This window comes from Typopeltis vanoorti, chromosome 3, assembly GCF_054136105.1.
Source record: "Typopeltis vanoorti isolate ZY-2024b chromosome 3, IOZ_Tvanoo_1.0, whole genome shotgun sequence".
NCBI lineage: Eukaryota > Metazoa > Arthropoda > Arachnida > Uropygi > Thelyphonidae > Typopeltis > Typopeltis vanoorti.
The window spans coordinates 66,803,711-66,817,561 of NC_143551.1; the positions used below are offsets into that span (position 1 = coordinate 66,803,711).

At 34.8% G+C, this 13,851-nt stretch overlaps 1 protein-coding gene across 1 annotated transcript in view; it reads right to left on the bottom strand.

The window, feature by feature from the left end:
• The window catches only part of LOC150108231 (uncharacterized), a 133,357-nt gene that overhangs the window by 66,995 nt on the left and 52,511 nt on the right, over nt 1-13,851 (bottom strand). The window contains exons 7-8 of the mRNA XM_090390430.1: nt 11,165-11,261; nt 581-730 (exon numbers count right to left, since the gene is read on the bottom strand). Of these exons, the coding sequence (XP_090246556.1) occupies nt 581-730; nt 11,165-11,261 (247 nt within the window). The remainder of the gene's footprint in view (nt 1-580; nt 731-11,164; nt 11,262-13,851) is intronic.

The window sequence follows — 13,851 nt, forward strand, 5'->3', positions numbered from 1 at the left end:
ACAGATTTGGTTGGCTGGATTTGAAAAGGATGATGTGTTAGAGAGGATTCAGAGATGATTAAGTTGGTTCTGGGTCTCTGGACAGATTATTAAGAATGCAAATTACATAGCTTAGTGGATAGAAGGAGGGGGGGGGGATGTGATCAAGACATATGTTGGTAAGAGATAATTACCAGATTAATTGTGGATGGGATTTTTCATAGAATGGATGGAAAAAGGGGAGAGAAAATAGGACATTCCTGGAAGCTGTACAAAGAGGGTGTGAGCAGGAAGGCGAAGTAGAAGATTTTTTGCGTGGAGTTGTGGGTGATTTGAATGCATGAGCTGTGTGTGTGTGTCTGTGTGTGTAAGACCACCCAAGAGTTTCTTAACCCCTGGAAGTCTGATGGTAATAATAATAATAATAATAATTAAGAACCAGTAATTAGAACTAAATATTGATGTTGTTAACCCTTAACAAGTATCATTAAATATTACTAAATGTTAATCACACCTGTTAAATAAAATATGGCCAAAATTAATCCATTTAGAAGAGATGGAAGTAAACAAAATAATCAACATTGTAAGACAGTTCTTTTACCTTGCTGAATATGAGATATATGATAACCTGGTGGAATATGTTTTGCTCCCATTCCTTGATCTGGTGCCTGTGAATACTGATTTGGAGGATGTGGACCAGCATAACCTGGATATGGTGTTGAAGTTGCAACAACAGCAGTTGCTGATGGACCTGAAACATGAATCAATAACATAACATATAATCAAATATCAAAGAATGAAGTTGGTTTTGAGAAAATATGAAAGAAATAGTACTTTAAGATTGCAAGTTGCTATTGCACATTCAAATGTAATCTGTGTGAAAAATAGAAAAAGAAAGCAATTTCAGAGGTCAGGTATGAAGAATTAGATCGAAACATCAAGCTGTAGTCAAGGTCTCCTGATGACAATCCATTAATATAAAATGTGTGATAGGAAAGCTAACAGTTTTGAGATGTGATGGAAATGCAAAGAATTTTTTTCTAATTTAAAGGAACTCAGGAAATAGACTAAATCCTTTTGAATATTTATTCCTTTAATTAGGCTGCTTTTAAGATTTTAATCAGAAGCTTTTATTAGCCCAACTGTCTTCAAGATGCCATAGGAGACACATAGGTGCCTCCCCATTTGTAACTGTCACTTTTACATAGCTAAATTATTAGAACATTAAATGCACAAGTGACAGAAAACAGGGTGATGCTATTTACTGCAACACACTTTTCTTTCAGCTTTATGTCTTTGAATTAATTCAGATTTTTCCCAATTATAAGAATCACAACAGCTAGATTTTTAACTGCTATATCAAGCACAATGGTATTTTGTCATGTTAATAGATATACTAAGTGTAGGCTAACATTACTGTGCTAATGCACTTCTTTAACTAATTAAAAAAATCTCTGTATGAACATATCCATGAAGAACAATACAAGATAGAGTTTAGTACTCAGCAACCCGCTAGGCCCTATATCCCACCCTTTACTGATAGGTCATATTTTCTCATTAGAGGTGAGCCTTCATATACCTTCCTTAAGTGCAAAATTGTTCAGTAGCTGGTATAATATACATATATAACCTTAACATTTTTCAGTGGAAAATTTAAGTCGAATGAAAATTAGGATTAGTTTATCAGCATAATACAGTGGTCGATCTTATGTACCACTATACACTCGTGTGTTGAGATATACAGCATGTGTGGAAATATTATGCATAATTATTATTATATTGAAAGTAAACAAATTATGTAAAAGAACTTTTTTAATTATTAGGATTTTTAATATATTATATTAAAAATCCTAATAATCTAAACTATCTGAAAGCTTACAAACCAAGATAAAAATATTTATTCACCAACAAAATTTTCTCATGGCCCACACTTTGGAAAATGCTGAATTAGAATATTTTTAAACAATTTAGAAGTGCTTTAACTGCAGTGCAAACCTAAAAGGAAGATTTCCTTTCTTGGAAGGGTAATTTAATGAAGCAGCTTGAAAAAGTTGCATTTTGTCTCAAGAGCATTATCCCACCCATGGTAAGAATATACTGTATGTTAACAAAAACTTATGGGCAGGAGCTGCAAAAAACACAAGGATACTGTAACCAGAATTTCTGATTATGCTGCTTCATGGCAAATGTATAGTTTTCAACCAAAAACTGAAAGCATACTGATCTGCTTTGTTCATTATCAATAAACATTCAGAGAGAGAGAAAGAGACAGAGAGGAGGAGGGGGGGGAGGGCAAAAGATATAGTTGCTAACACTATCTGAAGATATTAAAATTTTCACAATCCGGTTGCTTAAGGGTCAAATTGAACAACTGAGACCTCCCTCCATGTAGCCTTTTAAGGAACAGAGAACTGACCAGGGCCTCTGACCTGATGTTCAATCCTTACATTCTAATGGTACACCCTGTTAGTATCAACATGTACACTGAATAAATGAAGATGGGCTACCAATTTGGGATTTAGCTGACCAAACTATTCTTACTGACTTAAACCAACATAAAATGATAGTATAATATGACAATATTTCATGCTGGCTGAGATCACACCCAGTTAAACAAGGTTCCCCATCATCATCAGGAAAATAGAGTGAACAGTGAAGTCAACTACTGTAACAAACCCCTCAACTCAACATCAGCAAAGTTCTAAGCTCTGATTCCTCAAAAGATATACAAATAAAATTTCAAGCATACCACAACTGGATCACATCAAGAACTCCATCTTGAAAAATAGTTGTAAGAAGGCTATCAATGCTTCCAAAGCAGAGTAAAAAAAAACAACAACAAGAAACTTGCAGCTCGTCGAAACGGAAGCTGAGCCTTTTGGTCATAATTTTTGAACAACACTATTCCCCACTCATCATACCCAGATGGCTCTATTGCATCATTGATCACATAAAAAGCCAATCTCCTGGCTTCACACACACTGCCTCCAATGCATGCATAACTAACAATGGTAAATCCCCCCCACCCAACCATTCCAGATGCCCCTTATATCCTTTTGCCAGAAAGAGATTAGAAAAATATTGCCCAAATTAAACACAAAAAAGTCTCCTGGCCCTGATGGCATTCCTCCACAATTGTCCTGAAGTTTTTGGCACAAAAAAACAACAACAAGAAACTTGCAGCTCGTCGAAACGGAAGCTGAGCCTTTTGGTCATAATTTTTGAACAACACTATTCCCCACTCATCATACCCAGATGGCTCTATTGCATCATTGATCACATAAGAAGCCAATCTCCTGGCTTCACACACACTGCCTCCAATGCATGCATAACTAACAATGGTAAATCCCCCCCCCCCCACCCAACCATTCCAGATGCCCCTTATATCCTTTTGCCAGAAAGAGATTAGAAAAATATTGCCCAAATTAAACACAAAAAAGTCTCCTGGCCCTGATGGCATTCCTCCACAATTGTCCTGAAGTTTTTGGCACCAGAACTGACTCCTATCCTATGTTGCCTGTATATACTCTCTTATTCCATTGGTATCTATCCCACAGCCTGGAAATTGGTCTATATTCAACCCATTCCCCAAAAAAGGGCAAAAAATCACTGCCATCAAACTACCCCTATCTCACTCACTTCAGTCTACCTAAAGTAATGGAGAAAACCATCAATTCCCAGCTCCTACAAACAACCACGAGTATAGATTCCATCACTGCTGATCAACAGGAGATCTACTCACATATACTACCCATCTCTGGACAAATGCCATGGAGAAGTTTGGTGAATCTCAAGTGGCTGCACTGATTATCTCCAAAGCTTGTGACCAGGTCTGGTACAAAGGCATACTAAATAAACTCCCATTGTTTGGTTTGTCTCAGGACTTCTGCAGTTGAATTGCCAGCTTTGGTTTCTTATACTTTCACCATCCAACTAATGCTGGAGTTTCACAATGTTCTATTCTCTCACCAACCCTCTTTCCTTCTATATATCAATGACCTACTTCAGTTGACCTCCAACCCAATACACAGTTTTGCAGATGACAACGCATTGCACTCCTCCCTTTCATTTGATAAACCTTACTCTACACAACTCACTTCAACCTACAGCACAACCACCACTGTTCTCAATTCTGATCTCCAAACCATCCTGCAATGGAGTTCAGATAACCTCATCAATTTCAATGCTAGTAAAATCCAGTTCTGTCTTATTTCTCATAAAAACATTTTCTCCCAGTATTATTTTTGACAAGACTCAAATTTCCAGACAAGATGAGATTTCCCTTCTTGGAATCATCTTGACATCAAGCCTCTCCTCCTGGCATAAACAACCATTGCATCCCCCAACTTCTAAAAAACTAGGATTTCTTTCACTCAAGACACTACTTCACCTCTAAACAGCTGTTAACTTTATACAAATTGCAAATCCACCCAGCTATTGAATACTCCTCTCATATTTGGAGTGGGGGCCCCTAAGAGCTCCCTCAAAATGCTTGACTCAAAACAGAGGAGGGCAATTAGATTAATTAATAACCCATCTCTTACCAACTCACTCCTCTCACTTTTGCAAAAGCGTTTGGTTCTGCATTATGTGTATTCTATAAATATTTCCATGGCAAATGTCCATCTGAAATAGCATCAATAATTTCCCACTCAGTACTAAGTCCATTTACACATGCAACTGCCATCCAACATCCCTTTATAGTACACTTTGAAACTCACAGAACAAGTTTCTTTTCTTCCTCCCTGCTACTACTGTACTATGGAACAGTCTCCCCCACCCCCCAATGTGTTTCCCAAGGAATACAATATACAGGCTTTTAAATCAAATGCAAACAAGTTTATCCTTTCCCAACCCACTTCCCCATATACAGTACTAATGTACTATAGGTTGATCAACCAACCTCTAATGTATGGGCTCAACATAAAAAAGTTCAAGATTGGCACCATCAACATAAGAATCAAAGGAAAAGAAATGGAACTAGGAAAGAATGAGATATGAAACAGACATAATAGATGTTACCAAAACATAGAAGACAAAAACAAGTGAGATACTTGAAACAGATACAAGATGTTATACTGAGGCAATAATGATCACAGAAATGAATAAGTGGGTATAGTATTCAATACCAAATAAGAGGATAATCTCCTCAAGTAGCAAGCAATATCAAGCAGTGATTTGGGCTTGCTGGATTTTTGTCCCGAACAGAAATCCAACAAGTAATTGATTGCTAGTGATATCTTCATGCTGGTTCAGGTTATAAAAGGTATATAGAGGATTTGAAATAGGGGGATCATCATTTAGTTTTAAGATAGAATAAAAGTGAATATCATATTGAAAAGAATAGCGTGTAAGAAAGTTGAGCAACTTCCAGACATGAACTGTACACTCGAATACCAGTCCAGAAAAAAATTAGTTTCAAAACAAAAACCAGATCTTGGAGATTCAATGGCAGAATGAAGAAAACACTGATTCAGCCAGAGAGAGAGAGGGGCATGTGGAGAGGTCTGCAAAGATAGAAAATCAGACTCCATGGTAGACTCAGGAAGTTAAAGGGGCATTCAAGGAAAAGAATGCATACGAAAGTTCCTGGGGGGGGGGCTGTTCCTGGCAAGTAAGCCAGCTTGTGCTGAAAGAATGCAAAGAAAAATGTAAGAAAGAGAAACTTTGTAAAACTTAGCTAAACTAGTCATAGGAAAACTTTCATTTAAAAAAAATCAGGAAGGTGCAAAACATTTTGCAGACCGTTGGAAAAGTTTAAAAACAGAGGAAAGAGTAATGTAGAACTATCAGATATAATAAAGGTGACACAAAAATTAAAGATATTCCAAATGTTTAGAGTAATATGGAGGAATAAAAGTTTTACAGTGGCTACACTGTATAATTCAGAAGGCCTGGTCAGAGAGTCAAATTTCAGATGACAGGAGTAAAGTTCACATAGTACTTTGAAAGACTGCCGAACAAAAGAAACAATGACAGCATGGTGTCAGAAACATTCAACAGAAATGCAAACAGAAGTACATCTCAATATTGAGGTCAAAAAAAAAAATCCTGAAATGTGAAAGGCAGCTGGAGCAGGTGATATTCAACCAGAAATGTTGAACTATGGAAGTATAAAAGTTTTTATACTTCGGGTTATAAGGTGAGTGGCTATACTGCGAAATTCAGAGGGCATGGTCAGAGAGTCAAATTCCAGATGACAGGAGTAGAGGTCATATAGCACCCATTTATAAAAAATGGAAATAAAACTTAATGTGAGAATTACAGAGCAATATCACTACTGAGTGTTGCCGGCAAGATTAATGGAAAGAAACTTGAGAAAAGGCTAGGAAAAATTGTGGAAGTGGAAGCTTGGAGAAGAGCAAGATGAGTTCAGGATCAGATTTTCATTCTAAAACAAATAGTTGAGAAATCATGGAAATATAATAAGTATCTATATTTAAGTTTTGTAGATCTGGAAAAGGCATTTTGAACAATTTTTCTCTTGGCACCTTGTGCCAAGAGAAAAACTGTTCAAAATGATGTAGTTATATGGTAAATGGGACAACATATCGACATTTGAGTTGTAAGTCAGTAGTTAGAATTGAAAGAGGTACTGGATGATGATTGAATGTTAAATCAGGTGTAAGACAAGGGTGCATCTTATAACCGCTGTTGTTCATCTATATGGAAGCTCTGTACTTTATGCAGATATTATACTGATAAATCAATTTGATATAAGTCCTGTAATATAATTTGGTATGAAAATCGGCATAAAAAGACAGACTATGAAAATAGGTAGGAACAAGGAAAAGATCAACTGCATCCTGAATGAAGAAACTACAGAACAAATAAAACATTTCAGCTTTTTTAGGCCCAATTTTTAGTGATGATGGCAAATTAAACAGACAACAGGATAAGATTTAAAAAAAAAAAAAAAGCTAGTATAGTGGGGAGTTAGGTGAATAAATTTATATGGAAAATGAAAAATTAGCTAAAACACTAAACTAATTTTATACAACTCCCCTGAGGACATATACTGGGAATTTGATGAGAGAATTTTCAAACTTTCAGATTTTGGTAAATATTTTCTGGGATCTTTAGTTTTACTACACTTATAATTTTATCATGTCTGGAAAAAAACAGTAAAAACAAGCTACAGTCTCCCATTTCCTATAAAAACCTCTATTGCCAACCTAATCATCTTACATGAGTAAATAAATTGAAGCCAGAGTAAAACAAGTATTAACTTGTAAAAATATATAACATTCATCATCATCATCAAATTCCTGACGTGTACCCTTAAAGGATGTAAAGGATATTATGATAGTATACATGAAGAACTTACATCATTACAAACTTCCTACCAACAATTTTCCTCCAAATCAATCTGTTATCTGTCAATACTCCAGCATTATCAGATCTTATATTGATTTTCTAAGACACTTTTTACTGTATCAATCCACCTATATCTTGGTCTTCCTCCCTGCCATTCTGGCACAGGACACTTGTTTTGCTAATCTTTTCTCTCCTATTCTGTTTAAGTGACCATATCAACTGAGATAAACTCTGCTAACACATTCCTGGATGCTAACAATGTCAAGTTCTTTCCTAAAATCCTCGTTTTTAATATGATATTGCCATTGATGCCATCTGTTCATGCGACTAATCTTTCTCAGGATTCTCATATCTGTGGTCTCTAGTCTTTGGTCAAATATTTTATTTATAACCCAGTTCTCAGATCCATAAGTTAAAATTGGTTTGCACATTGTCTTGTATACAGCTACTTTAGTGTTTTGACTAATTTCTCTCTCATTCCATATACATTTACTCAGTTGACTTCCTACCATACTGGCTTTGTTGATTCTGTTGTCTATTTCCATATTTAATTTACTATCTTCACTAAAAATAATTCCTAAGTAGCTGAAATGTTTTACTTGTTCTATAGGTTCTCTATTCACAATGCAGCTGATATTTTTAATGTTGCTGCCTATTTTCATTGTCTTTGTGTTGTTATTGCTGACCTTCATACCATATCTTTTACAACAGTTATTCAATTTAGTCCGAGAATTTGCAGACTTGTACTGGATTTATTTAAAAGTATAACATCATCTGCATAAAGTAAAGAGCCGAGATTAACATCTCCAATTTTGATATTAGGTTTAATATCACTTTCCTTTGTAATGTGATCCATATAGATAAATGAATAACAGAGGGGATAATGTACATTCTTGTCTGACACCAGATTTAATATTAAACCAACTTCCTGTACTTCCTTCAATTCTAATTGCTTACAACTCAAATAAAGACTAAGTATTGCTTGATAAAATGTCCCATTGACACCACATAACTTTGGCATTTTGAATAGCTTTCCTCTCGGCACCTTGTCATATGCCATTTTCAGGTCTACAAAACTTAAATACAGATCACTGTTATATTCCCACAATTTCTCAACTATTTGTCGTAAAGTGAATATCTGATCCTGACAGTATCTATTTGGCTTGAATCCAGCTTGTTCTTCATCAAGCTTCCCTTCAACAATCTTTCTCAACCGTTTCTCAAGTATACTGGCATAAATCTTACCAGGAACACTCAGTAAAAAAATACTTTGTAATTCTCACATTCAATTTTATTTCCCTTTTTACATATGGTACTATGAGAGCTCTACTCTGATCACCTGGAATTCGTTCCTCTGTCCAGGCCTTCTGAACTATGCAGTGCAGCCAGTGCAAGACTTTTATACCTCCATACTTGAGCAATTCTGGTCGAACAATATCATCTACTCCTGCTGCCTTTCCACATTTCAGGCTTTTGATGGCTTTTTCCACTTCAAGTATGGATATGTATTTCTGATTGCACGCCTGTTGAGTGTTTTTTGCAACTGTGCAAAGCAGTTACATTTAGCAATTTTTTGAACAAATACTCCATACATCAAGGATATCTTTTTCTCCAGTTTTCACATCACCTTTATCATTTCTAATTCCTTTTACAGCACTCTTTCCTCCATTTCTGAGCTTCTTCAACAACCTCCAGAATATCTTGCCACCTTCCTCATATTTTATTTTCTATGTTCTTACCAAACTCCTCCCATGACCTTTGTTTAACTAGTTAAACTAAACTAGTTACACAGTGTTTAGCTTTCTTTCTTTAGTTTTTTTTTAGCACAAGCGTTTGGTTCCTCTTCTCAAACTCTTTCATTTTTTCTTGAATAATGTTTGTGTATTTAAGTCTACAGATCACATCTGAGAGATTCTCAACTTTTATTCACTTTAAATCTTTCTTACATGTTCTTCTTTTCAATATGAAATTCAATTTTATCCTGCTCAAGACAAAATGGAGATCACTTCCAATTTCAAATCCTCTGTACACCCTAGTGTCCTGCACCAGTGAGAAAACATCACTATCAACAATAACACAGTCAACGAGACTTTTCTTATTCCTTACACTTCTCTCCATGTGAATTTGTGCACATTTTTATGTTGGAACATTCTGTTAGTAATAACCAATCCATGTCCTGAGCTGAAATTCAACAGGTATTTGGCATTATTATTAGCTTTACTCTTTTCTCCAAATTTCTCCAAAATATTTAAGTGATGTCTGACAACAATCATTTCCTACTCTGCTATTTAGCTCCCCAACAAGGACCAACTTTTCTTTTTTTCATTGTGTCAGTTGCTTTCTCTAAATCATCAAAAAAATTCCTCTACTTCTACCTAAATAGAACTTTCTTCCGTGGGACCACAAGCACAAATATGTCTCATTATCCAGTTCTCCATTCTGATATTTGCCCACATCACTCTACTTGATATTGCCAGCCATTCAAGAAGATTAGCCTCATATTTAGTGTTGAATACTACTCCTTTTCCCTGATTGTTATTGCCTGAAATATAATATTTTGTATTTATTGCTTAGAAAGATCTTACCAGTTTTTTTTTTTTGTTGTTGTTTTGTTTCAGTCACCCTTATTATCTCAATATGGTACTTATCCAATTCCTTAGCCAGCTCCATTTTTTTGCCATTCAGGTTTCTTATGTTGATAGTACTGATCTTGAACTCTGGTTGGTGATGATGAGTTGGGGCGTGTTTCAGAATTTGTTCCAGTAGCTGACTTTTCGCTGTTTGCCTTGGTTCCCTAATGAAAACAACGGGTGCCTTGTTTAACAGGGTGATGCCCTAGCAGGCATGAAATTCTATCATGTTGTACCATCATTTTATTTGTAGTTTAAGCCAATAAGAATACAATTTGGTCAGCTAAATTCCAAATTGCCAGCCCATCCTCGTTCATTCACTATTTAGGTAGATACCTAATAGGGTGTACCACGAGAAGGTGAGGATTGGACATTAGGTCAGAAACCTTGGTTGGTTCTCCATATTCCTTTAAAGGCTATGTGGAGGTCTACTCTCAGTTATTCAGCTTTGACCCTTAAGCATCCCTACATATATATAAAATTTAGTTCTGAAAAATAGGAATATATATAAGGCCTTCGACAAAACATACAGCTGTTAAATAAATACATGTAATATTTAATAATTTATTTCAAAATCAGGCCTCTTCAAGCTGTCGATACTGATGTCTATTGGATGAAATTTGCATTTGAATCCTATCTAGGATTGAGGAATATTTAAAAAACTTTTAAAATGAAGTGAATTAGCCAATCTCTCACAAAGATGGCAGGATTTTTTTCCTCCCAAATACTTTGAATTTTCATCTGCAAAATAAACCACTCTAACTCAGAGAATAAATACATGCTTTGATACTATGTAGATATGTGATAGGATTAACATTCTAAGATGTTTATATGAAGATAAGTTATTGAGCTGTGAGAAGGCAGTGAACCATTTTAAAGTGAAATTATTTAGTTTAACTGAGTGTTATATAGTAATAATAATCCAAGCTTACAAATGGAACTTATTGACATGCAAGAAAAATTAATCTATTCAGCATATCAAAACCTGTGAGCAGGCTCTAAATAAGCTTCAATATCAACACCAGAGACAAAAAAAAAGCAAACTGTAATTATGAATACTGCTGCAATAAATCTTAAGCTTGACTTCTGAGATTTGAGATTAATACCAACATCAAGACAAATACCCTGATATTAAATTAAATTCAACAGCTAATTTCTTTTAGCTATTAATTTCTCTTGAAAACAATATATACATAAATCATATGTTGAAAAAGAGAAATTAATAAAATGTCACTTACTTTGTCCATATGTGGTTGCATGTGTTTTATAGTTATAACCTTGTTGATAGCTACCAGATGGAGGAGGTGAAGGACTACGTGGACGCTTCAGATTACCCTAGAATATTTAAAAATGTTGTGTTTGGAAAACATTTTATCTGCTTAACCCTGAAATTTACAATTACAAGCAACTTACAATTTTTTTTAAAGTGACTAAGTTATACAATGAAATTATATTTATTCATTTAGATTTATACTAAACAGAGGATAAATTCTAAATTATTCTAATTTCTTTAATATTTAAGAAATTAAGGATTAGTTCAGCAGTGTGTTCTGTGAGTTGTAATATAGGAAGAATTTGCTTAATTACAACATTTAATAATAAATCCTTAAACTTATCTAAACAAACCATATCCCAACTCTGCACAGCTTTCTTGCAAGCAAACGAAACATAAGTTTCTTGGGGGAAAAAAATGCAGTTCTTAATGGCTAGCGAAGGTAACTGCTGCAAATGGTGCTGCTTATTTCTGAGGCTATATATTTAACTGATTACTTGGAAGTGGTGGTTGCTAACTGCAAACTATTTTCAATTTGTGAATTTAAAACACACACACACACACACATGCAAAATAATTGTGTTTTTTTTACCAAAATGTACCAAAAAATTCAATGTGACTTGAGTTTTATATAGTCACAAAAAGAAATTAAGACACCAAGCATCATTAAAAACCAGTATAAGTAATTCTGAAATAAATTTTCCATAGTTGGAAAATTTTCTTAATCCATAGGGGAAGTGTGCAGTTCCCATTTGTATAATGCAGGTTAAGTAATCCAGAAACCCTGCTCTAGAGATCAAACAAACTATTTTAACCTGCCTGGGCAATGAAAATCTACCCCATTACAAATATCATGAAGTGGGTTTCTGACTCAGTTTTAATTTCAGCCCATTAGTTTTAATCCACTAACATGACTATATATGTAGAGAGATTTCAATTTAAACATGTGCACTACTGTTTTTTTAATTCATTTCCTATTGTTGCTTGATAATTGTACTGATGATGTCTTATGATACATAAGACAAAATATTTAATAACAAAAAAGTTATTTACTGTGGCATATGTGTTATTCTACAGCTAAGAGTAGATATCTCTTCTGGAATCTGCTATATATATATATACACATGGACTGGATGCTAGCAGAGTATAATGTAGTTAGGAGATAATAAAAGACAAATGTCAGTTCAAGAGCACATTTCTTCAGCACAAGTGATGAAATAACATTTGGACTAGAAGATTTTTGGTACACAGAGTGATCAAGATTCTTCTGATATCTTTCTGTTGGAAGGTCACAAGAAACATGCGCTGCAATGTTTCAAGTAAAAATGGAGGTGATTTACCTTGGTCATCTATGCAGGAGTTGGATGAAAGTTCTCCTTCTCTCACTTTCTTTTTCTTTGCATGAGAGAGAGAAAACAGAAATATCACCCAACAGCTTCTACCAGGGACTAAAAAGAATGACTGACTGGTGTAGGATGAAAGTTTTTAATTTTCAAAGTCAGACAAACTCTGGAGTTCATATCAAGTCACTTCTAAGCTTTTTGACTGCTCGAGCACATATATACCTCTAGAAAAATCACAGCTTGGATACTGGCAGGAATCCTAAACAGAGTGGATTATGAAGGCCTTCCAAAATCAATTTCTGTCCCATCGCAAGTATCTGGAGAATAGAAAAAGTAGTCTGACCACAGAAAGAAGGAATAAAAGTCTTGATGATTGGAAAGATCATCATCAAGAAAGAATGTGTGGCAAGGTTGTGAATGGATGAGGGGGAGAGCATTTCTACTAGAGATGAAACTTGTATGAGATCACCTGAATTACAAAGAGGAGATGCCACTTCAATAGCACACATTGAAGAAAAACCGATTAGGGAAAAAATCCAATGTCGAGCAGAGAAGACTGGTATTCTGGTTGGTAGTTGAATAATCTGCTTTAGGCCATTGCTTTATCCATCTTGATTAGTGGAAATAGAAAAAAGTGAGCTAGTAAAGTGGGACTAATCACCAAGGAAAATGGCTTTACTGTCAGGGATAAGAAGTTCAAGTTATGTAAAGACAGTAGATGAATGACACATGAGGCAAAGAAATCTTAAACCATAGGCTCAAGAAGTGGAGATTCAAGTTTAGGCATTTTCTGGCAAGAGATATTAGTATGCTGCTGTGCAGAAAGAATCATATATAGTATAGTTTGAACAGTTAAAATGGACTGCAGTTATGGAAATAATTTGGAATTTTGTCAAAAAAAAAAAGTCTGGATATTTGTGAGTGATGAACATTTAAGTTGGCATTTATGTTAAGAATGCTGATGAAATGAATGAGAAAGAATTTTTTTAAAGGTTTCATAATTTTTTTTTGTTTTGTTTCAATTGCATTGACACTATCTGTTGAGTCAATGCAGTTGAAACAAAACAAAAAAATGATGGAAAAGATGAGAGATACTCCCCACTTATGTTATGTAATTACAGTGACTACAAAATGCTCCTAAAATTTAAGAGGTATGACAAACAATTTAAACAAGCATGAATTTCTCACCACACACACAAGAAAAGTCAAAACTAGCTTTATTTTATAACTGCAAAATTCTCAAATGTATTCATGAATGACTTTCCAAAAGAAGTTTCTCCCCCCCCCACCCCTCTATGACTATAAGACA